The 24939-nt window shown below is 27.8% G+C and overlaps 1 protein-coding gene across 1 annotated transcript in view; it reads right to left on the reverse strand.

Moving 5' to 3' along the window:
* The window catches only part of LOC142323803 (obg-like ATPase 1), a 54648-nt gene that overhangs the window by 8632 nt on the left and 21077 nt on the right, over positions 1–24939 (reverse strand). The window contains exons 4-8 of the mRNA XM_075364032.1: positions 23839–23966; positions 22112–22287; positions 20273–20350; positions 17173–17270; positions 16297–16437 (exon numbers count right to left, since the gene is read on the reverse strand). Of these exons, the coding sequence (XP_075220147.1) occupies positions 16297–16437; positions 17173–17270; positions 20273–20350; positions 22112–22287; positions 23839–23966 (621 nt within the window). The remainder of the gene's footprint in view (positions 1–16296; positions 16438–17172; positions 17271–20272; positions 20351–22111; positions 22288–23838; positions 23967–24939) is intronic.

Below are 24939 nucleotides of genomic sequence, written 5' to 3' on the forward strand. Positions count from 1 at the left end.
CTAACGAGTTTTCATCTTATGTACAAATAGAGGTATTATCGTAAAATATTACATCTGAAAGAAAACATCAAGAGAAAAGGATCTGAAGTAATAGACAAACAACTCCAGAATTCTCAATTTGTAAGAAACAATGTGAACTTTACAAACTGCTCTTGTTTCATGACATTTTGGTTAAAACTAATAAAACTGTGCTTCCATAGCCACCCTACTCATCTGACAATCTCCAAGATTTTTTCTGAGTTCCCAAATGAGATCTTTGAAAAAATGATTTAAGACAACTTTACATAATAAACAAAATTTTGAGGCAAGCCAATAAGTAATCTCAAAAAATGCTTTCCATGAAATTTACAGAAATGGAATTGAAAGTGATGCATCAGGTATACTCTTGAGCTAACAGATCACAGTTATCTGGATATATATATATATATATATATAAAGTTTGTCTTTTTCTTTGTTACTGCATCATACGAGAACCAACAGGCCAGTTACTTTCAAATTTGCAGGATACATTCATGTTATCCCAGGAAAGGTTTTCTGCTATTGACTGAGGCTTTAACACCCTTGAAGGTTAAGATATTAAAAATATTCATTATTTCTTTGCTCCTAAGGAGTGTAATTTGTGAATTAAAGATATTCGTTATGGAACAAAATAGTTAACCCTTTTACTTCTTCATTATATTTCTGCCACTATTATATTTACTGCAAAGAAATAAGTTATAAATTTTTTGTTGTCAAAGATGAATGTACTTTAGTCACCACAGTTACTATTATTCTATTTCTTGCAATTTAGTTTCTATTTCAAGTTTCTATAAAGCCTGAATACTGTAATTATTATTATCATCAATATTATTCTCACAACCATGAGAATAATGTATGGTGCAGTGGTCCTGGGGGTGCAGCCCTTTGGGGAGATGGGAATGGCGACTGAAACAAAGTTCTACAGGTGTAAATTGGAAATGGCGAGCTAAGTGAGCTCTGTGGCCATGGGGTAAGCCCCTTGGCCCTGAGAAGCTTTTAGCTGGCTCCAGGATTTGCATAGGCTGACCTGAGCCCTGAGGGTCCAGGTTATGGCTAGATGGGCTAACTAGTAGATATATATATATATATTTATTTATTATTTTTTTAAAAACAATTCTTTTAATAACCATACTTCTCTGTACCAATACAAATTAATTTATATTTAATAGATAAAACCTAAGTACAGAACAACTGAAATAGTATGACTACCTTACCTTATTTCATTACATAACAGAAGTGCTTTTGCAAATTTGATTCGCATCATCAACTGCATGCATTGTATATATATATATTACAAAACCATCAAAAAATTGCAAAAAAAATAGTTTAAAATTACAAAGATCAATTGATTACAATTATACAATTAACCAAGTCAAAATTACAATGTAATTAAAATAAAGATAAAAATTAAATAATCAAAAGTTATAACATTTAAAATAAAAACAAAAACTTAAGCAAAGCAAAATCATATACTAGCCATTTCACTGATTTTACTTTACTAACCATATTGAAGGATCAATTATTCAACATTGTTATCTAAACATAGTGGTACTATCTTCTGCAACCTTTATAATACTGTCATCCTCATATTCTGTCTGATGAAGGTTGATCATATTAAATTTATAATACCTTACTAAAATGTCAAAACCCTTATTATTCTTATCCATATTGCATTTTTTAATTTCTAATACTTTTAAGTTTGTCTGAATATCTGATATTGTGTGTTTATTTTTAATCAAATAATCTGATACATTCGAAAAAACCCAGTTTACCTTTTTTTATAACTTCTAAAATATTCCAAGAATCTGGTTTTAAAGGATATAGTGGTCTTATTATTTTTCATATAATTAATTGTTCTATATACCATATTTGTATAAGTACTAATCTTATGTGACCAGGGGTGATTTGAAGCTTTATGTATAAAGGTTTTGTTATATGCTGGTTTCCTATATACTGAAATTACACATTGATTATTTTTATTAAACTCAATAACAACATCTAAATAATTTACTTTACTATTGTTATCAATTTCAAACGTAAATTTCAAATCACTACACTACGAGATCAATTTAATCAAGATTATTAAATGTGCCATTTGCCACCGGATTATAGAACACAAAAATTTCATCAACATATCTAGTCCACATAACAATATGTGTATGTGTTATCTAGTAAACTATTTTATCTTCAAACTGTTATAAATAAATCTCAGACAATATGGATGACAACAGAAAACCCATCGGTAGTGTACTCTCTTGTGTGTAATACTTGTAATCAAAATTGAAATAATTTTGTTTGCCTATGTTCCCTATAATAACAATGATTTTTTTTAACAAATAAGGGATCTTCATGATTTTGTACTAATTTTTTCTTTAATACATTAATAGTTACTTCTATAGGTATACTAGGATACAAATTACAGATATTATAACTACCCATCCTAGTTTTATCATTTATATTTAAGATCTTTAGTTTATTTAAGATCTTGTATCCATTTTTTACATTATATTTATTGTCTAACTTTATTTTACATCTGGGTATTTTATCAATTATTTTAGATAAAATGTAACAAGGAGCGATTTTAAAATTAATTAAAGTACGCACAGGTATACCCTGTTTGTGTAACTTCGGTAAACCAGTTAATATAGATGCATTTGGTTTCGGTTTAGGACAATTTAGTATGATATGTTAAATTATTTTTATAATTAAAAATATTACAACATTCCATTATTAAACTTTTAATAATTCTCAAAAATCTTTTAGTCGGGTCATTTATCTCTTGTAACTCATCTATTATATATTGTTTCATTACATTTTTATATTTATCAAAATACATGATGACTGGTGTATTCATTTTGCCAGATTTTAAAATAATGCTATCATTATAAATTAATTTATTTTTCAGGTTGTGGATTATTCTTTTATTATAAATGGTATTCCGTAAAATATCTTCACTAGTGTTTGCTTTATTTATATTTACTTCAGAATCCACTACAATATTCTTAATATCATTCTCATCATTTTTTGTTAAGTTAAACTTATATACTTAAGCTGCAATAAATTGTTCATTCTTATCAAGTTCCATATTTGTAAAATTCACCAAATCAATACTTCTATCAGGAAAAGAACTTGATTTTGCAAGCATTTCTTCTATTTGTAAGTTATCATAGTTATTATTGACTAACAAATTTTCTTGCAAAGTGAAATAACCCAATTCTATACTATTATTATATTTATTAGAATTATAGTTATGGTCATTATTATTCATATATCTATTATCATTTCTTATTAAACTACTAATTTTATTATCTTTAATCTTTCCCTGATATACCTCTATACTGTCTCTGATTACATTATATGCATAATGAAATATAGGTTACCCAAAATTTCACCAAATATAAATGTGCACTGTATAATTCATTAAACTTTTTTTTTAAATATGCATATTCTATTTCTTGTTTTACTCTAATCTTTCAACAATTCCTTTGTTTTATTTATACATTTATTAGTTTGGTAATTTTTTATATTTAACCTGGCATACTTTGGTATCAAATTAAATTTCAGGCAGGTTTTGTTAAAATTTATTGACTGGATTATATTGCAAAGTTTAACATGTACATTGTAATATTTGAACAATAATCTTGCCTGGTTGGCATTTATAATTATTTTTAAAAAAATAATCAGTGTATAATTTCAGTATACAGGAAACCAACATCTAACAAAACCACTATACATAGAGCTTCAAATCACCCATGATCACATGAGATTAGTACTTATACAAATATGGTAAATGAGCAATTCATTATATGAAAAAAAAGTAAATAAAAATTAATTAAACAAAAAATTAAATATTATAAAACAGATTTCTATATATAATGGTTATGATAGTAGGTTAGTAGATAATATTTATAATAAACAAATGGTAAAAAATAAAATTAATAATACAAATTTAATATCAATAGATAATACACAACAAATTGACAATGTATATTTAAAATATGTATGTACTGATAAGATAGTTGAACATATTACAAAGGTTTATGATAATAATAAGTTCAAACCTGTATACCAGATGAATAACCACAAAACAAAACACTTAATGAGTAATATATGCAATAATTCTTCTGATGTATACAATTTGAGTGGTATTTATAAAATCGTATGTAATGATTGTGACCATATTTATATTGATAAGGCCATTACATCATTTAAAAACAGATTCATGGAACATTTTAAAAGTTATAAAAAAGGCAAACTGGATTTTCAAATGTATCAGATTATTTGATTAAAAATAAATACACAATATCAGATATTCAGACAAACTTAAAAGTATTAGAAATTAAAAAAATGCAATATGGATAAGTATAATAAGGGTTTTGATATTTGAGTAAGGTATTATATATATATATATATAAATATAAAAACAAATTTAATAAGATCTACCTTCATCAGACAGAATATAAGGATGATGGTATTAGAAAGGCTGCAGTAGACAGTACACTATCTGTTTAGATAATAATATTGAGTAATTGATCCTTCAATATGGTTAGTAAACTAAAATAAGTGAAATTGCTAGCATATGATTTTGCTTCGCTTAAGTTTTTGTTTTTATTTTAAATGTTATAACTTTTGATTATTTAATTTTTGTCTTTGTTTTAATTTTGACTTGGTTAATTTTAATTAATATATCTTTGTAATTTTAAACAATTTTTTTTCATGTTTTTGTAATATATATATATACACAATGCATGCAGCAAATGATGTGAATCAAATTCGCAAAAGCGCTATTCTATTAAATATCTATTAAATATAAATATCTATTAAATATTATAATCTATTAAATATAAATCAACACATTTTATATATATATATATATATATATATATATATATATATAAAGTTATAAAAAAAAATAATATAAAACCATATTTTAGGACATGAGAAGTAAAAGAATTACTAAAATCCATTTACATTACAATTAATGTTTAATCCCTATTGTTAAATATAAACAAAAACTAAAATAACCAAATAATAAAAAAAAACAATTTTTCTTGAAATGGATTTTCAAAAATTGCTTTAAAAAAGGAAAAACACAATAGGTTAAAACTAAAAACATAAATAATTACAATGCAGTCTCCTGAGTGCACGTGTAACTCGGCATAGCTGTATGGTCAATATGAACACCCACCCAGTTAAATGAAAGTACATGTACAGTCAATAACCTGTCAATGGTCCAGAATCTTGTATTGAGTCATGGGATGTGGTTGAAATGAACATCTATTTGTTCCACATGATTAACAAGGGAACATATTGTAATAACAAATTTAATATAGTCTACATGATTAAGAACTAAAAATATATCTTGTATAATATAGGAGTTGTTCTGCTGATTACAGGTACAGTTTCACTGAAATTAAAATGTAAGTTTTTAGATGTTATCAAATCCATGTAAATAGATCTTACTTTAAGAAACTCAATATTTTGAATTCTGGCACATTTAATATGAATAATAAATAGGTAAAAAAATAAACATTAAACTACTGCACAATTGTATCAGCAGTACAGAAAAGGATTCTGCTTGTTGATTTGAACTTTTTAGGGTTTGATTTATAGTTGCCCTAAAGAGAATCCTGCTTTATAATCTAAAAAAAAATTAATCTGTCTATTTTTCAAAAATAAATTTATAACTTTTTTCTTGTTTATGAATGAACTTTTTGTTTATTTATATACTACTGAAATCAACTAATTTTATCAATACAATATCATCAAAATAATCATAATTAATTAAACACTAACATTATTTAACACATTTATTAAACATGATTTAAAATTAAAAATCACTCTTGTAGGATTTCTTGAGATGAATGTTCTGTGGATGAAAATCCTGCATATCAGTTAAATCCTAATAAATATACTGTATGATAAAAAACAGATGAAGAGGAAAAAATCCATTAAGTAGAAACAAAAACAAAGATGACAATACAATCATTATAATCAAAATTAATATAATTTAATTAAATAATGTTTAAAGACACGCACAAGGAACCAGTTTAAAAAATATGTAATTTAAAAAAAATATAACACCAATAATAAATAACAACAATAATTATATATGAAACTACAGAACTGGAATTACTTTTAAAATAATTTTTTTTAAAAAGCAAAATGAGTATTAAAAACCATTTTAAGAAATATTTCTGTTAAACAAAAAAAAAAAAATACAAAAGATAATACTATGAAAATAACAATTTGGTGTATAAATGACAATAATAAAACCAAATTAACTGTTTTATTACATAAAAACAAAAACACAATAACAACAAGCTGGCCAGTGATATAACAATTCAACAAGTTTTTAAAAAGAGGTATCTTTTTGTAACGCGAGCCAAGAGAAGAGAGTTTTAAAAAAATTTCATTAATTTTATTTCCAATTCTGGTAGGAGTCATTATGATGAAAAACCAGACAGAGATAATGGTTAGGTTTTATGTTCTCTGTTGTGTATGTGTGTGTGTGTGTATTAGACAAGGGCAAGCAGCATCATCTTACCAGAGTCATTATGACAATCATGATAATGGCACTCAATGGCAATGAAAACAATCTGTGGAGCCATTTCATTTTAACAACAAAGACAAAAAAATTATGTTTGTGTGCACGTGTGTGCACTATACCACATATCTTTCTGTATGACGACATATAATAAATTATACAGTGTAAGAGAAGAATTTTAGTTCAAATGTGAGATTTATTATACAAAAAAAAGACGATTTTACATTTTATTTTAATAAATTCAAGATAATATAAATAGAGAAATTAAATCTAAGTACTTACTTTTCTAAACTTATTTGATTGTTGGTGTTCCTACACTTAAAAAAAATAAGATAACTGAATGATATAAAATAAATTAAAAATAAAATAAAACCAACTAAAAAAACATACTAAAAAGATAAAAGATTTTCCTTTTTCAATTCTTCTTTAAACTGTAACTTTTTGAAGTTGGCATCAAATTAAGGATAGTAAGGATTTGGCAACTATTTAGTTATGCAACTAAATGGAATTAAATTCCATTTTGACATAAAATTTAAAGAATTAAATTTAAAAAAAATGATATGGATGTGTGGCCCATTATATTTCGATTCCTAGCAATATATTTGGCACAAAATCATTCTTTACAGAATTTAACTATCAAGGATAGTGTAAATAGAATTATGAATACTCCAAAATATAATTAAATATTACAATCCATCAATTAAAGTTAACAAATAAATTCTTCAATTGTATCTTATAGCAATTGCAGAATTTATTGTTCAACCAAAAGTTTGTCTTTCAAGAGTAGAAAAATCACTTGCAAACATAAGTAAGATTTAAACAAAAATCTCAGAGGTATACTATTTTAATTTTTTCTAGGCTTTTGTTAGTAAAAATACAACAAAATCCTGACTCCTTATGGCTATAATCATAACACATATACCTTGATAATAAAAAAGTAAATCTAGAATTTGTTTTTCAGCTGTTTTTAAGACTATTGTTCTAATTTTAGTTTAAAGTTACAAATCTATTGGGTTTATTATCTTTACATAAAAATAAATTTAATCACTTTCACAAAACTGACAAATCCAAACCAAATGAAGCTTGAAACATTTTTTCCAAATTGTTTAAAAAATACAATATAAACTAAACTAATTGATTGGGAGACTTTATAAATTTAAAGTAAGTTGTAACATACTGGTCAGATAAGATAATGGATGGAAATTGATTTTTAAAATAAGAAAACTTTTATTACATATAAAATATAAATATATAGCATTGATTCTTGAATGCTATATAATGCTTTTTTGCCCACTGCCCACACTGAGTATCAAAAATTTTCTAGTGCCCCCAAAATTCTTAAACTTAACATTTAAAAAAAATGATAATAGTATTTGCTGTTTTTAAACATGGCATATCCTATTTCTGAGTTGAAACTTACATTTTAAATGAGAGAAATTAAAATGCATATTTAATCATATTGGAAGTTTTTTTATTAAAATTTCTTTCAAAAAAATTACAATGTACCTATATAGTTATATAACAATAGTGATAGCATATTCAATATAATAATACAATAATTAAAATAAAGCTTTCAATTGAAAAATTACACTTACATTAATGTGAAGGATGAATCTGATGTGCTTTAACGAGTTTGTTAATATCAGGTTCGAATTTGCTTAAAAACAGCCTTAATCGCCGCATTTGGTAACATGCAGCCAATTTCTCTTTTTGGTTAGCAACAGTGCTGCAGCACCAAATCCACATTTATACAAATAAAACAATGGGAATGCTATCAGAAATTGTTGGAACAATTGACCACAATCCAGGGTACAGTTGCAGGATTGGCTTTTGCAGCCAAAATTCTTGATAGCCGTACATAATTTTTGCCTTTTTTTTTTAATCGGCCAATCGCCTTCCTATACCACCTCCTGAATGCCCCCAATTTTCTGTTGGCCTTCTACCACACACCCTGAAGGCATCTGTGCCCAAAAGGGGGTGTTATTGCCCACTTTGAGAACAAATGATTATAAGAAAACAATATTCTAGGAATAAGCTATACTTATCAATATAAAAATCTGCAATATGGTTTTTATTTTTAAACAATTATTAGCATTAATATGTATACGGTTACATATTTTATATATATATATATATATATACAGTGTGCATCTGTAAAATAATAGTGGGGTTTTAAATGGTTATAGCTTTGGAACAAAGCACTGTAAAGAGATGAGCTGTATGTTAAATGAGGAAACACTTAATTTATGTGTGCAAAAGCTAGCGCATGCGCATTGTTTCCAGTATATGCAAGCAGCATGTGTGCGATAGTCATCATGTTTGCAGTGCAGAGGAAGGTTCAATGTGTAGTTTAGCTTGCTATGTTTGAATCAGTTGCACATTTTAGGCGTGAATACCATCGTGTGTGAAATGAAGATACCCTTAAATGAAAATAACAATCGGTGATAGTACAAGCAACTCAAAGAAACAGGCAGCCTACTGAGACAAACACTTCCAGGACAGCCATTAGTGTCTAATGAAATGACTAAAGCAGTGCGAACAAGTTTCTTGCGTAGCCCAAAGAAATCCATGGAGAAGTGTTGTAGACAGTTGGGCATTCCTAATACAACTGTTCACAATGTATTAAAAATACGGCTATATTTCACTGTGTTCAAAATTCAGCTGTTACAACAACTTTATTCACAGAACAAAGTGAAACAATTTGATTTTGCTGTAGACATTCTGGATAGGTTAGAGTAAGATGATAATTTTTTAAGCAAGTTCACTTTCAGTGATGAAGCAAAGTTTCTTGTTTCTGGATTACATTTCTACAATATTTGTACAGGGTGATTCAAAGAAACGGGAAATTAAAAAAATTAAATAACGTTAATGAAAATTTTTTTTAGAAAATGAATTTTATTTCATGTAATTGTGCAAATGTTGCCATTTTAGGATTCATACATTTTAGTTTATTTTTTAAAGATGACATCTTGCAGGTGACCTCTTCTACGTAAACACTCACGATGTCTCTTCATTAAATTGTTCATGGTTTGACATAACATCTCAACTGGAATTTCCGCAATTGCTTCTCGGATCTTTGCCTTCAGTTCTTCTGTTGTAGCAGGTCTACTGTGGAACACTTTGCTTTTAAGGTGACCCCACAAAAAGTAATCGCAAGCTGAGAGATCAGGCGATCTGGGAGGCCATCTAATGTCACCATTTCGTGAAATGACACATTGTCCAAACAATTGGCGTACAGCTGCCATCGATATTTGTGCAGTATGTGACGTTGCTCCGTCTTGTTGAAACCAAGCTGTGTTAAGAATTGGTGGAAATCTCTTTTGTTGTTCCACAACAAAGGTTTCAAGCATGGCTACGTAACGAGCCGACGTCACTGTAATCGCAAGACCGTTGTCATCCTCAAAAAAATAAGGGCCTATAACACCATAAGATGACATAGCACACCACACGGTCACTTTCTGGCTGTGCAACGGACGCTGGTGTAGCTGCGTAGGATTTTCTTGTGCCCAGTATCTGAAATTTTGCTTGTTAACAAATCCACTGAGGTGGAAATGCGCTTCGTCTGACATCCACAGTTCGTGAACAAACTCTTTGTTATCATTTATCTTCTGAAGCATTACATTACAGAATTGTGCTCGCACAACTGCATCGTTCGGTTTCAGTTCCTGGATAATCTGCAACTTGTATGGATGGTATTGCAAGTTCTTCACTAACATTCTTCGAACACTTGAACTATGCAATTGTAAAGATGCTGAGAGACGACAGATTGACCGATGTGGACTTCGTGTGACAGCATCTTGTAAAGCTTGAACATTCTGTGGTGTACGGACGGTTCGCTCACGACCTGGAGGTTTCTTTTTCATTGCCGAACCAGTTTCCTAAAAATTATCCATGTTTTAATTACATGTGCTGATGGAACACGGTTGTGCCATCCCAGATTAAAATGACGGCAAAATTCTCTATGCGCTCCCTCCACACTGTCATTGTTTTTGTAAAACACTTTGATAGCAAATGCACGTTGCGCACCACTCCAAGGATCCATGACAACTAAATGGCAGGTAAGGTTAGAGAGGCTGGCGCCACTTATCAAGTGGTACCAATCGCCCACGGCTACGAACACAACTTTCAAAATTTCCCATTTCTTTGAATCACCCTGTATATAGGGTACTGAACTTCCACATGCCATTACTGAAAATCAGTGTGACTTTTAAAAAGTGAATTTGTGGTGCACTACTGGACGAGACAGTTATTGGCCTCTTGTTTTTTGCTGAAAAAAAAAAAACATTATAGGGAACATCTTCCTGGACATGTTAAAAGGTATGCAGCGCCCCAAATACTGGAGAATTCCATTTTCCAGTTAGCTCCTCCTCATGTTGCCACAATCATGCATGATTTTCTTAAGGAAATGCTTCCTCAGTGATGGACCGTGTGAGAAGGGTGGGTTGCCTGGCCCCCAAGGTCTTCAGACCTTATTCCATAGATTTCTATTTTTTGGGGTTATGTAAAAACACAAGTGTATTTTTTCAAGTTCAAAATATGGACCATTTAAAAAACCAGGTAAGAAACTTGAATGTTTTTCTTCCATTGAACATACAGTTCTTTACAATGCTTTGTTTCAAAGCTATAACCATTAAAAACCCCACTATTATTTTACAGATACACTTTATATAACCATATAACAAGACAATGCCTTTTTTAATTGTTCCCTAAACTGTGAAAACTATTCAACCAAAACTAAAAAAGATCAATTTGTATTACTATCAGAATATATATAAAACAAATTAGTTTGAAAATAAAATTAAAAAGAAATCAGACTATTTACAGATTTAATATGGTACATAACATATAGTTACATATTTAACACATGTAACACTGTAATTTTGATGGTTTGAGGAATATAAACATTTTGATACCAATTTTTTTTTAAAGTTATGCATTTTTCTAAATTTAATGTCACTGTCTAATCGCAGCAACCTGTGAGAACTCATCCTCATATGGGCAAAGTAGCACTCAGTAGACTTTTACATCCTGAACTAAGATCCATCAGGGTAATCTATACATATAACTGGGATAGATTCAACTTTCAATTTGATATCTTCTACTAGAATTTATGATTACAAACAATGTGAATCTACACCAGAGCATTCTCAAAGACTTGATGAGCAACATAGAGTTCAACCTTCAAGAAATATGTTAGGTCTCAATTATTGCCCTGAAACTGACTACATAAATTTGAAAGATACAAATAGTTAACAAGATTAAAATATGAAACAATTGCAAAAAAAAAGTGGAAAAATGAAACTCCTGGATTTCACTGAACTGGGGGAAAAAAACTTTTTGAACAAATTCAATATCCTCCTAATTTCATTAAAAATTTGATTTTGTGAACACATCTTTTAACTAAACATTCTATTTTATCTGGTAAATTATGAATACCTGACAGCAAAAGCCAGTGATTCAGTTTACACTTATTTTAAATTGTGGCTTATAATTTTTATTAATTCAATAAATGATCTTTAAATTAATAATTATATTATTTTTCTTTTTACAGTTATACAGTATTCATAATGTTACAAAAGTCTTTATATATAGAAGATCTTTTTAATATTAAATTTTCACAAAATGTTTATATTATAATAGTTCAATATTATAAATGAATATAAAATTTTAATAAATAAATAATATTAAAACAGAACTAATGCAATAAACAATTAAATACAAGAATGTTTAATAGTAGGACACTTTAATATGTATTTAAACATAGATTATATAAATTCATATTTTTAAAATAGTAATCAAAATTACATCTGATAAGTTGTAATGAAATAAGGTAACAAAGATAATTGATAATAAATATATATTTTATTAAAAATTTTATGATTACAGGGAATAATAAAATATATTTAGGGAAGTAATTTATCCTAATAATCTTTAAAACATATTGAAGAGTTTAAAATAAAAAAAAATAAAAACAAAGAAAAGAATGAATAAGAGGGAGAGAGTGAAAACAAGTAAGAGGGAGGGGAGTGAAACAAAGAGAAATAAAGCAAGGTTAAGAAATCATTAATTTGTTGTGAGAATGACAATAATTGGACCAAACATAAGAGTTGGAAATATGGGTGGGTTTATTTTTAAGGACAAATTATTTAAGCCCAGACATACGGATGTAGACAGCCAGATAGACACAGACAGTCTAGCCAGGTAAGAAATGTTTAGACTCATCATAAGACCCTCAAAGAAGAAGAAGAAAAAGAAGATTTCTCCTCTTCTTTTATATTCTTCTATCTTTTTCTCAGTATTGGGTCAGAAATATTGGTTCTTAATGACAGGTTTCATACAATAAAATCATACTAGTATCTATGTGGTTTCCAGTTTGGCTTTCTAATCTATTGTTTTCTTCTTTTACAACACTTTATTAATTTTTTATTTTATTTATTTTTTTAACTGTTTACACACACACACACACACACACACACTTGCAGTTGTTACTTAATATTATTTTGTTTAACAACATTTTTTGATTTTTATATAATCATATAATTTTCATAAATTAATTTAATAATAAATTCTCCTTCCAAGTAAAATAGTAGAACAAAAGATAAAAAACAATTGTTTTACTAAAAATCCTCAATTTTCAAATTTTTTCTATTTCAGGAGGTCTAATGTGGAAAAAAAATTGGAAAATGATTCTTTTATAACTTATTCCTCCTACAGAAAATTATTATATAATGAAAAAAGTATAAAACCAATTTTCCACATGCTCCAAAAAAATCGTAATTTGTCAATGGACATTGAAATAATTGATTTTGACAGTCCAGATATATATAAGAATCAGAAAATACAATATGGATAAAAAAGGGATTGCCCCAACTTTTGCTGGTTGGATCAAGGAAAAAATGTGGTAAATCTTAACTAGAGCAGCATTACAAAATACATAACAGTAATTATAAAAATACTAAAGTTGTTTAAAATCAATATTTATACTAAAAATAATAAATATATGAAATAATGAGAAAAACTTGTGAAGGTACTGCATATATAAAATAGATACAAAAATTTTATTTGACAACATTAATGAAAATTATTTGAGCACATATTATTTGTATATGGTAGACAAATGTACAGAAATTCAGGTTTTTGCAACTACCATTATTTAAAAAGTTGTCAACAAGAAATATTGGTTCTGTAAAAGAAAGTAATTATTTTTTAAAAATTGGTGAAAAGGTTGATTAAATGGACTGGTAATTTACTAATTCCAATGGTAACAATACGGCTGTTTCCCACTGCTGAAGTATTATACTGTCAACACAAATATATTTTTTTTATCTGGTTTAATGAAGGTGAATATTGTTATTTTTCAGGAATAGTGACTATATAAAAGCATTAATAATTTACTTAATGCTCTTCTATATGATTTAAATTTTAACATTTTACACTTTGAAAACCTGTTTTGAAGTTTTAAAGGGGCCCCAAAAGAATCATTACATTACATGTAAGAATATAAATATGCATACAAATATTTAATTGAATTTTAGAATTTTAAGATGTTATGCTTGCCATCATACAAGGCATGTTTTTAAAGTAAGATCCATTTTGAATTTGCCACTTATATATGCAATCTAAGTAGGTGTGGCTTGCTTAGCTCAGTCATTCCAATCAATATTTTAGCTGTTACTAACTACAGTTTAGTCTTATTATCAGTTTATATTAATCCATCTGAGTGCTACAATTTGTGATAGTGCAAAGTACGAGGAATAATCCAATTTTTTATGGCAATAAACAACTGCAGCAAAAATTTACTGGAAAATTTGTGATGTTTACAGGCTGAATTATGAGTGTTGCAGATACTGGTGCCATTCATTTAGAGAAGGGTGAACAAATGTTATGATGAAGAATGTAGTGGTCAGTCATCGATGATAATTGACGATTTTATTGAAAAAGTTAATAAAAAATTTGAGAAAATTGGCGCTTCATCATGTTACAATTCTCTTTGAAGTATTATGTTTTTTGATTTATGAAATTTTGATTGAAAAATTGGGCTATAAAAATTGTGTGCCAAATAGGTGTAAATGATATTGACACACACAAGGACTTGCTGCAGCATTATGAAAATGAAGGTGATGAATTATTTAATCACACTGATACAGGAAATGAAACTTGAATTTGTTATTTGAATGTTGAGAAAAGCACAATCGGTAAAGATGTTTATGGCTATTGCTTTTTTTGGGACAGAAAGGGTATCTTGCTTGTTGAATTTAGTGATTGCAGAACTAAATCAATAGGAAAAATTTAGTTGGAAAATCTTCAATCATCTACCCTACAGCCTTAGCTCCCAGTGATTATGTTCAAAATACAACAAAAAAATTCAAAATCTATAGAATAATTACAAAGTATAATAACACAAATAACAAAAAGATATAGTATGCAAAATTATCTGTACGGCAATACATATACCACACTGATAATTTTTTAATAATAACATAATTATGTTGGCAATAATAGCTGGTGTTTACAGTTTTAAATGTTATTCGGTTTTAACAATATATTATTACACATTATTCATTACTCTAGCTGCAAACTAACATTTATGCTAGCATAGGAATTGTGAAAACTATCTTTACAGTAAAAATGTTTAATTATACACATTTTTTAAATGAAAACATGAAACAAACAATTTTTACTGAAACTACATAGTTTGAGACATAATTACCACTAACAAAAAGTTCGTCACACCAATCCACAAGTTTGAAAATACTCTTGTTACATGCCTTTACTACCAATCAATTTAACAACTACATGACAGGTTTATCAACATTTAAAAATCATTTGTCACCAAAAATTCTTTTAATTTTTCAATAAATATCTGAAAAATAAATTTCAAAATCAAGCTTTTTTTTACTTCATTATCAACACTTCAATTTTGTTTTATGGTGCTTTCGGTCACCAAGGACAGGGACTTTCATTATGTTTTTTTCTGTTCCAAAAACTTTCATGAAATTTTCATCCATTTCTTTTATTCATTGCATTAACATTATACAGAGTAAGCAGTTGCATCTGAATTTCAGCTGATATTTAAAGTTCATAAAATATCACTGATCATATTTTACGGTTGTCAGCAAAGCTAATTACCTCAATTTATTCAATTGCTTCAATTTTTGTTAATAAATAACTCATATACATATACGACATAGAGAGGCATAACAATAAACAAACGGTGCACATTCCAACAAACAAAAACTGGTTAACCTGGATTTCCAAAAAACATAATCATTGAGAAGTTTTCATTTTCATAAAAACCCACATAGAAAGAAATTTTTAAAAATACTTAACTAGCATTTAATGCTTATGGGTAGCAAAACATGAACTGAAAAAAAAACCGAAAGTAAAAGAACAAAAGTTTTTGACAAGATTAAATTACTTCGGTTGAAAAAGCTCAAAATGAAGGTGATTTCTGATGAATAAGAGAGAAGATAAATATTTTTTGGTAAAATTTTGTAATTAAAAAGTAAACATTCAAATCACAGTGACAATCAAGTATAATTAATTTAGTTACAAATGATGTTTGCAGAATATAAGACAGAAAACTGGAATATATAAAACATATAAAAGATGTAGGATGTAATAAATATACTGAGCTTAAAGTATTAGCATAGAATAAAAAGTAATGGAAAATAGTATCAAACCAATCAATAATTAAGGAAAAAAAATAAGATGAAAATGTACCACAATACCTTGTACAATTATTGTCTTCAAGAAATTTTGCTCGTTCTGCTGGTACCATATCAATAAATTTATTTTCAAATACCCCAGAAAATGGAATAATTGAAGCACCGGGATCATTTTTGTCAACCCATTCCTTGATCTTTACTAACCTGCAAAATGAGATAACAAAAACAGTTTGTACTTAACTTATCAAATACAGGTTTCATCTTCAATAAAACCTTATTTATAATAAACAAATAAATTTACTCAACCAATCCATAAGTCTGATGAATAAATATCAATCACTATGAGATGTTACAGAAACCATGTTCAAATCTAGTAAAAAGTATGTTTTTTTTGGGGGTTAGAGGAATAGGAAACATAATTTTATTTCACCAGAGGCATCAATCATTAGTAGAAATATTACAAATAGAAAATAAAGACTCTCAGCAATCAAAATTCAGGTGTCATCTCATCTACCAAAGGATGTTCAGGCTACTTCTTCAAGCAATGCAGAAGTCAATCTAACAGCTAGGCCAGTTTCCAATGTACCTATTGTGGGTAATAAAGTAAACAAAATAAAGCAAGATAAAACCTGCATCAAATAAGTATCAGGATATTTACCATCTTGATAAGAATCAAGAAGGTAAAAAGGTAAAATGAAAGAGGTACTCATAAAAATAATGATAATAGTAAATAAATGCTAAAGGTAATCTATAAACTTCATCAGTTCTGATCTAAATATAATCAAGATAATCAAACAATGTTGGCACTTTACTACTGAGTTAACATAACATTTTTTTTTCTAAATAACTATTAAAAAATGTTTTTTAAATATACATTTTGAAATATAAGTTAGAATATTTAAAATGACTTAAATATCAAGGTTAATACATTAAAATTACCATTTGTTTTTCTTTCTAATATAATCTTTTTCAGAAAGATTAACAAGATACATGGCCGGTTTAGTTGTCAAGAAAGTATGTTTATTCAAAGCTTCTATCTGTAAAAAAAAAAAAAATTCAAGTATATAAAATATATATATATATATATATATATATACACACACACACACACAAGGGTAAATCAAATATAAACGGGATTTTATTAAAAAAAAAATTTATTTATTGAAAAATAAAAGGCAAATATAATTTATTTTTTTATATAGTTTCCTGCTTTAGAAATACATTTTTTCCAGTGAGAAGGAAGGTTTTTTTTATCGCAGCAATGTAGAATGACGCTTGTTTCATTAGAAGCCAATTGCACACGAATCCCTTCACGCCCTTGTCATCTTCAAATCACTGTCCTCCTAGAGCTTTTTAAGCGGCCCAAACAAATGAAAATGCAGGGCGCGATAGGTCCAGGCTGTATGGAGGATGATCAAGTTGAGTCCAGTGCAGTTCCTCTAGTTTTGAGACCGTTAGAACTGCAATATGGGGCCTGGCATCGTGAAAGAGGATGGCCTCTTGAATCGGTTGGTCTCGTCTTTTGCGGTGAAATGCAACCCTCACCTTGTTCAACAGTTCGCAATAGTAAACAGCATTGATTGTGCATTGTCCACGCAAAAAATCAATGAGCAAAATGCCTTGCCGGTCGAAAAAAACGGTTGAAAGACCCTTGCCAGTTGACAGTTGTCTTGGCTTTCACTGGGGCTGCCTCCTCTTTACTCCACCATTCTCTTAATGGCTTGTTTCGACTGGGGAGTTTAGTGGTGGGCCCACATTTTATTGCAAGTGACAATCCAATCCAAAAATGCAACAACTTCTTTCGCAAACCTTGCTGTAAGCCTCTGACAGACCTTCAAACATCTCAACTTCTGATGTGTGGTCAAAAGTTGAGGGACACATCTGGCACACACTTTACAGAACTGTAGATTGTTTGTGATGATCGCTTGACAGCTCCCATAACTTATTCTGACCTGTTCTGCAATTTCAGATACTCTGACTCGTCGATCATTTTCAAGGATGTCTCTAACCATGTGAATGTTTTCGTCTGTAATGCCGGTCCGAGGATGGCGATCTTGATTTTCCACTTGTTCTTGTCCTTCCTTGAACACTTTATGCCCGGCTAACACATGAGTCCTTGAGAATATTTAATTCCTGAACTGTGCAGTCATCTCTGGAAAATTTCTGTCGCTTGAACTCCTTCATGCGCAAGAAATTTTATAATTATGCGTTGCACAGTGGAGGGGTGCATCTGTTGCTCTGACATCATGAGCATTACTTATGAATTGGTTGGGAGTGTGGAATAAACAGCTCTCCCCACTCCCAATGACCCCATCCAAGCATACTAGAAGCCCGGGCCCAGTCCTACCAACCATAAATGCTCAGGAACAAAAATCCCGTTTATATTTGATTTACCCTCATGTGTATATAAACTAATAAATTACAAAATAAAAAAATACATAATTTTAATTAATATAACAAATTTTACACAGCACACTCAAAATCAGATCTAATCAAACATTGTTGCTTCCAAAATGATAGTTATAAAATTGAATTTTTTATTTCATATAATTGATAGCACAGAGATAAAATTTCTTAACACGACAACTAACATCAGCACAAAATCATAAAAATACCTGCTTTACCAAGGCATGAAAGAAAACAGTCATTACATGATTTTAAGATGGATCAGGGAAAAATCCTTGTAAAATTATTTTAACTATAATATATACTATAAGCAAGATCAAATCGACACTCTCACAGTTGAGTATCAGATGAAAAGTAGAAGTAAAAATTTAAGAAAAAGACAAAGATTAGAAACCATAAAGTACACAATTTGAGATGAAGTATGCTAGAAACATATTGATGTGAAACACTGATACAAAATTGAAAAAAAGAAGAGAAATATATAACACAGTTGCAGAATACAACTGATAAATTAAAGTTGTGTACTTTGAAATTGTTAACTAATTAAAAATTGCACTAGCATTCTAGTGTGGGAAATAGATAGTCCAAGATTTAGTTGATCAATTACATTTATTACAAACGATTCCTCTAAACTGTCTTTAAAATCCATTGTTTGTTGGATTTTAATAATATTCTTATCTGAAAATCCATGGATACTATAAGTTACAGCTACATTCATTATATGAACAAAGGAGAGATTGCCAAATGACCAAATCTTGAAAGCTGCAATAGAAAATGAAGAATTTCAGAATACCAAACATAATACTGATCAACTACTCAAATAATGACCATAAGGTGTTGTTTAATTAAAAATCAAATATTAACAATTTTACAAATATTAGTAACTTGTAAAGTCGATATCAAAACCAGTGAGAATGTATTTCTGTATACTAGTTATATATTTTTAGCAGAGATGTTAATATCAGTAAAAAAAACAAAACACAACAAATTAATTAGTTTATAAAATAAAGAGAAACAGAGAATTGGAAAGTATTAACAGAAAAATCATATATTTAAAAAAAAATAATTATTGTTATTTAAAAACTATGTTGTTGAACTATGAACCGTTAATAAGGTTGTTATCACTCCATATATAAATATAAATAATTGTATTGCAATTATTGTAATACAAATGATAATTAAATATCAACAAACAATGATAATAAACAATCATTTATAATTATATTCTCTTTACTCATACATACATTATATCGTATACAAAACACACATACACAATATCAGTACTATTTAATGATGCTACACATGACAAAACATAATATAGGTGTGTACATACAAATGTATACTGTGAACAGTGTAGTTAAACCTAAACAATTTTGATTTTGACAAATAAATGGTTTGAAAACTTTTGCAACAATACAATACAATAAAAATGAAAGGTATGACAAAAACAATAATGCAATTATTCGCTGAATTACAGCAAATTATTATGTTAAAACTATTATTAAAACAAAACCAGAACAAAAACATTTTGTTCACATAGTACGTCATATATAGATGAACACACATATATATATATATATATATATATATTATGTGAAACTGCAACACTGATAAAGATAATAATTATAGTTACCTCATTTGCATTCCATTCGCCGAATCGAATTTGTTGTTTCTCGTCAACTAGGTGCGTCTTAACCTTACAAAGTAAATCCTAGAAAAAAACCAAACAAAAATAATTATTTTTGGCAGTCAATAATAATTATTTTGATGAAGAATAAATTATATTCTAAATAACTTATAAAAAAAAAATATCAAAAAGTAACATCTAAACAAATAACGCAATAGTAAAATACAATGTTGCAGTATAACAAACATTCTGATCCAAAACATATAAAAATTCATTCAAACAGAAAAATACCTAATATGTTAATAATTCATAAAATTTTCAGTTTTGTAACTAAAAATTATAAAACAAGCTATACATTTGAACACATATAAACATGTTAACAAATTGTATATAAGCGCTCTAAAAATAAGATACAGCTGAAATAAACAAATGAACATTTTATTCCAACTACATACCAATCAAAAAATTACTTTTCAATATGAATCTCACAAAGGTTTAACATCTGTTCCAAACTGGACACTAATATCCTGATTCTGAATCTAATTAATGACATTAAGATATCTGAAAATACCATTGTTCTCATCAATCACTCTCCAAAAAAGATAAGGTGTATGAGAGCCAGTTAAAAATAATTACAATGTTACATTAATTACCAATTAAATTCATATCTATAACTTCAATATTTATGCAATGTAAAAGTAATATGTATGATTACACAGGAATAGACCTGCTGTTAACAGACTAGGTTGGGACCCATTGGACCAATGGATATTGATTAAGTAAAAAAGTCAATTAAATTGGAGTTATTTTCCTATTAATAATCAATATACTAATAGCTCTTCAAGAACTTATTAAAAAGGCGATAGTGGTACAGAATATTAATTAGCATTACATTTTAACATATCAGTAATCCTTATTTGTAATTTTAGCTAAGTAATAACTATGAAAGAATTAAAGTTAATGTCTCTTCTCAAGACCTTGATATTTAGAACAAAATTTTATAGCTGAAAAATAAACAGTTTTTTTTTAATTGCATGTTTTGACCTTAAACAAGTAAATTAACTAGTAAGCCTAAAGCAAACTGATTTTGATAAATTCTTGCTTATTTATTTTAACTTTGATCTTTCTTTGTTAGGCAGCTGAAAAAACTTTGCAGTCTCAATTTCTTATTTACAGAATTTTAGTGTAATCTATTAGGCTGCTGTTCTATGTTAATGGATTCCATATAAAAAATCTTTTTCCTCAGTATGCTATACAATAGTTTCCAATTCTGCTTTTCTTATTCAATACCCTCTTCGTTTTCATTAATCTGATTTATACTACTCATAACTTCAATAATTTTATCTTCTTCATAATCTTATTAAATGCCAATTGTTTTATCACATCCATTTATTCATATAATCCACAATTTATCCATAATAACAAAGTGTCTTCTCTGTCTAGTTCCTTTAAATCATTTTGCAAATCCATATTTCTAATTTTTTCAATAATTTTATTTTATATTTCATTACAAAATTGTTTTTTTTTTCTGTAGCATAATTTTCCAAGTTTGCTCATTTTTATTGTTGAGATTTCATCTCATATTATTCTTAAACTATAAAAATATTTTACTATTTTAATAATAAAAAAAAAATTACAACTAATTGTTTAAATTAATACATACTATAGTTTATTTATTTATAATAATAATTATCATTATTGTGCACTGTATTGTGTAATAAAAATTAAGTCATTAGGTCGTCTTTATAGGAAGACAATTGTGTGAAAAATGTTCTTTTGTTTATAGTTAAATTATAAAATAAATAGATATACTGATGTATAAATATTTCAAGGCATTAAACTTACATATTCTGGTTTTTGTTTTTTGTCACCACCTCTACAAACAGTACGTTCAAGTTTTTCAAGACTGGATACTAGATATTCTTCATCCTTCTTCCTCAATTCTTCAATGATAATCTCAAGATCTCGAATTGGATCAACCTCTCCTTCTATGTGCGTAACATCTTCAGCTTCAAATGCACCTAACATAATCAAATGGAAGAAATATTTATTACAATAACCATTAACATAAAGTTTATGAATGCTTATACATTAGTTATTATTCTACAGTTTATTCAACTGTATTCCATTTTCATTGTTCTTCCCTGTCATACCGCAATTTAATACAAAGTGATAGAAAACATTTAGAATTTTCAATGTTATTCCAACTACAATTTAACCAGGAAAAAAGTGGTGAATGTAACTAATCTCAGTATGTTACCATACATTTTATATAAATTTTCTCTTTACCTCAGTAGTTTTGCATATCACTCAGACAATTTTGTTTGTATAAACAGTTATCTGATTTTTATGAAACTGGTAAAAAAAAAAAAAAAAAAACTACTAATAGTAATAAAGATTGGTAAAAAAAAAACAAATACTACAGATTTGATTTAAACAGCAAATTTTCATCAGAAAAAAATTTTTGATGATAAAACTAAATAAAAACCTATTTTGAGAATCCTGGGTAAAGAACTGAGTTAGTTTGAAATAAAGAGGTAAAAATAAAAAATTACAAATTATAAATAAATAAATATATATATATATATATATATATAGAGAGAGAGAGAGAGAGAGAAATAACATAAAAACCTACTGAAAAAAATCCAATAATGAATACAAAAGACAGGAAATAAAATATTACACAAATAAAGTCATTATATACAAAATTAAAAAACCACCTGTTTCTTTCACAGATGTTTAAGTGTTATATTTTAAGAAAAGAATAAATAAATAAAAATAAATGGTTATATTTGAATGAAAATATAAAAACCTCATAAGATATTGTACAGGCAAACAACAGTGTAGAGAATATATATGATTTTCTGCATGCAACATCCCTTTCCTTCTTATACTCAGGTTGTTCAGTTATTTTTAATATCTCCTTGATGTTTAGTAAAAGCCCTGAAGGGATTCCCACATATAAACTGATAAACAATGAATTAAGTTTTTGTGCCTTTAACCTACTATTTCTTTATTTTCATTCATAAAATATATATTTTATATAACATTTCATGAATGAGATTCAATAAAGCAACAACTATTCTATTTTTGAATACAATAGAGATACAAAATCATGGTAAAAATATTCAATGAATATATCTTTCTCACAAACATAACATTGCTTTTTCTATGAATACATTAACAAAAAAACATCTGACTATGCACTACTGTATGTGAATATAAGGTAAAATAATATATGAGACATCTGGATAACAAACAACTAATAACAGGAAGCAAGAATTAAAATAAAAAGAAAAAATATATATTCACAAAGGAAAAATAATTATCTAATTTCTATAACAATATCTTTTCTCTCTTTTTTTTAGATGTTTAACATACTGGTTTACGGAATATTAATATCAATGTTAAGCAATAAAATCTCCTTCCTTCAGTTACACTCTTAAAGAAGATTAAAAAAAATTAATTACTTTTCTATCATCTTTTCGATTTATTTATACTTTTTTCATCAAAATACCACAAATCTGTAATGGTAACCAATGAAATTATTTAAAAGTTTAATAGATACTTACGACAAAGATGAAAGATTGCATCACAAGCTCTAATATGAGACAAGAAAGCATTTCCAAGTCCTTGGCCCTCAGCAGCTCCCTTGACAAGACCAGCGATATCAACTACATTGAGAAAAGCTGGAACTTTGCTATAGATAAAACAAATAAATAAATAAAACTAACTGTAGTATTAACTGACATAAAATTTAATTTTAAAAGTACAATGTGAAAGTTAAATGCCACAACCATAATAATTGCAGAAAAACCTGACATTAGTCACAAGATGCTCCCATAAATGGCACAGTCACTCTCAAAAAAATCCCATGCTAGGCCTGCTAGGAAATTGATCAGCCTTACAAGTATCACCTTCATTTTTCAACGCCATAACTGGTTGGATAGAAAACATCATACATTCAGAGAAAGATATTTGTGCCTCTGACGCTAGCATTTGAGATGGTTTACGTGCATCCTCACTAATTAGGAAGATTGGGACAAATAGTGTAAAGCAACAAATTAATGTACCCTTTTTTGTTGTGAAACGTGTTATATACATGTTATAAATTACATTATAGATCAGTCATAATTTAACAAACATTGGGTTATCTATCCAGATCAAAAAGGAATTAAAGAAAATTATTTAATCCCTTGTTTCCATGAACCTATATGATTTTCATAGTCATTTCATACAGTTTTCATTAACATAAACTTTATAAAGAAAAGAATTTAATTTTTTTCTATTAAATTTTAATAACATTATTTTTCTGTTTTTAGTGGTTACATTACTTTATATATTTTACATAAAAGCATGTTTAAAAAATTTATTTTTATTTTAAACTTTTTATACATCCATTTTGATATGAAAAATATTATTCAATTAAAAAATGATTTTATAACAAAAATTTGTTATAATTTTCTGTCATAAATAAAAACACTGAAATAAACAATACTTCAACAATGAATAAGAAAGTGTAAAAAACAAGAAAAAATTAATAATGAAAGTTTTGAAGAAAAACAAGCAAGATTAAAAACTATAAGTAAAAAGAACACGTGAACAAAATGAAAAATGTAAAAGTAGTTTAGAACATTCAAGACACTGTTTATCAGAAACAGAGCTTCAAATTC

The sequence above is a fragment of the Lycorma delicatula genome, chromosome 4 (genome assembly GCF_047948215.1).
Source record: "Lycorma delicatula isolate Av1 chromosome 4, ASM4794821v1, whole genome shotgun sequence".
Taxonomy (NCBI): domain Eukaryota; kingdom Metazoa; phylum Arthropoda; class Insecta; order Hemiptera; family Fulgoridae; genus Lycorma; species Lycorma delicatula.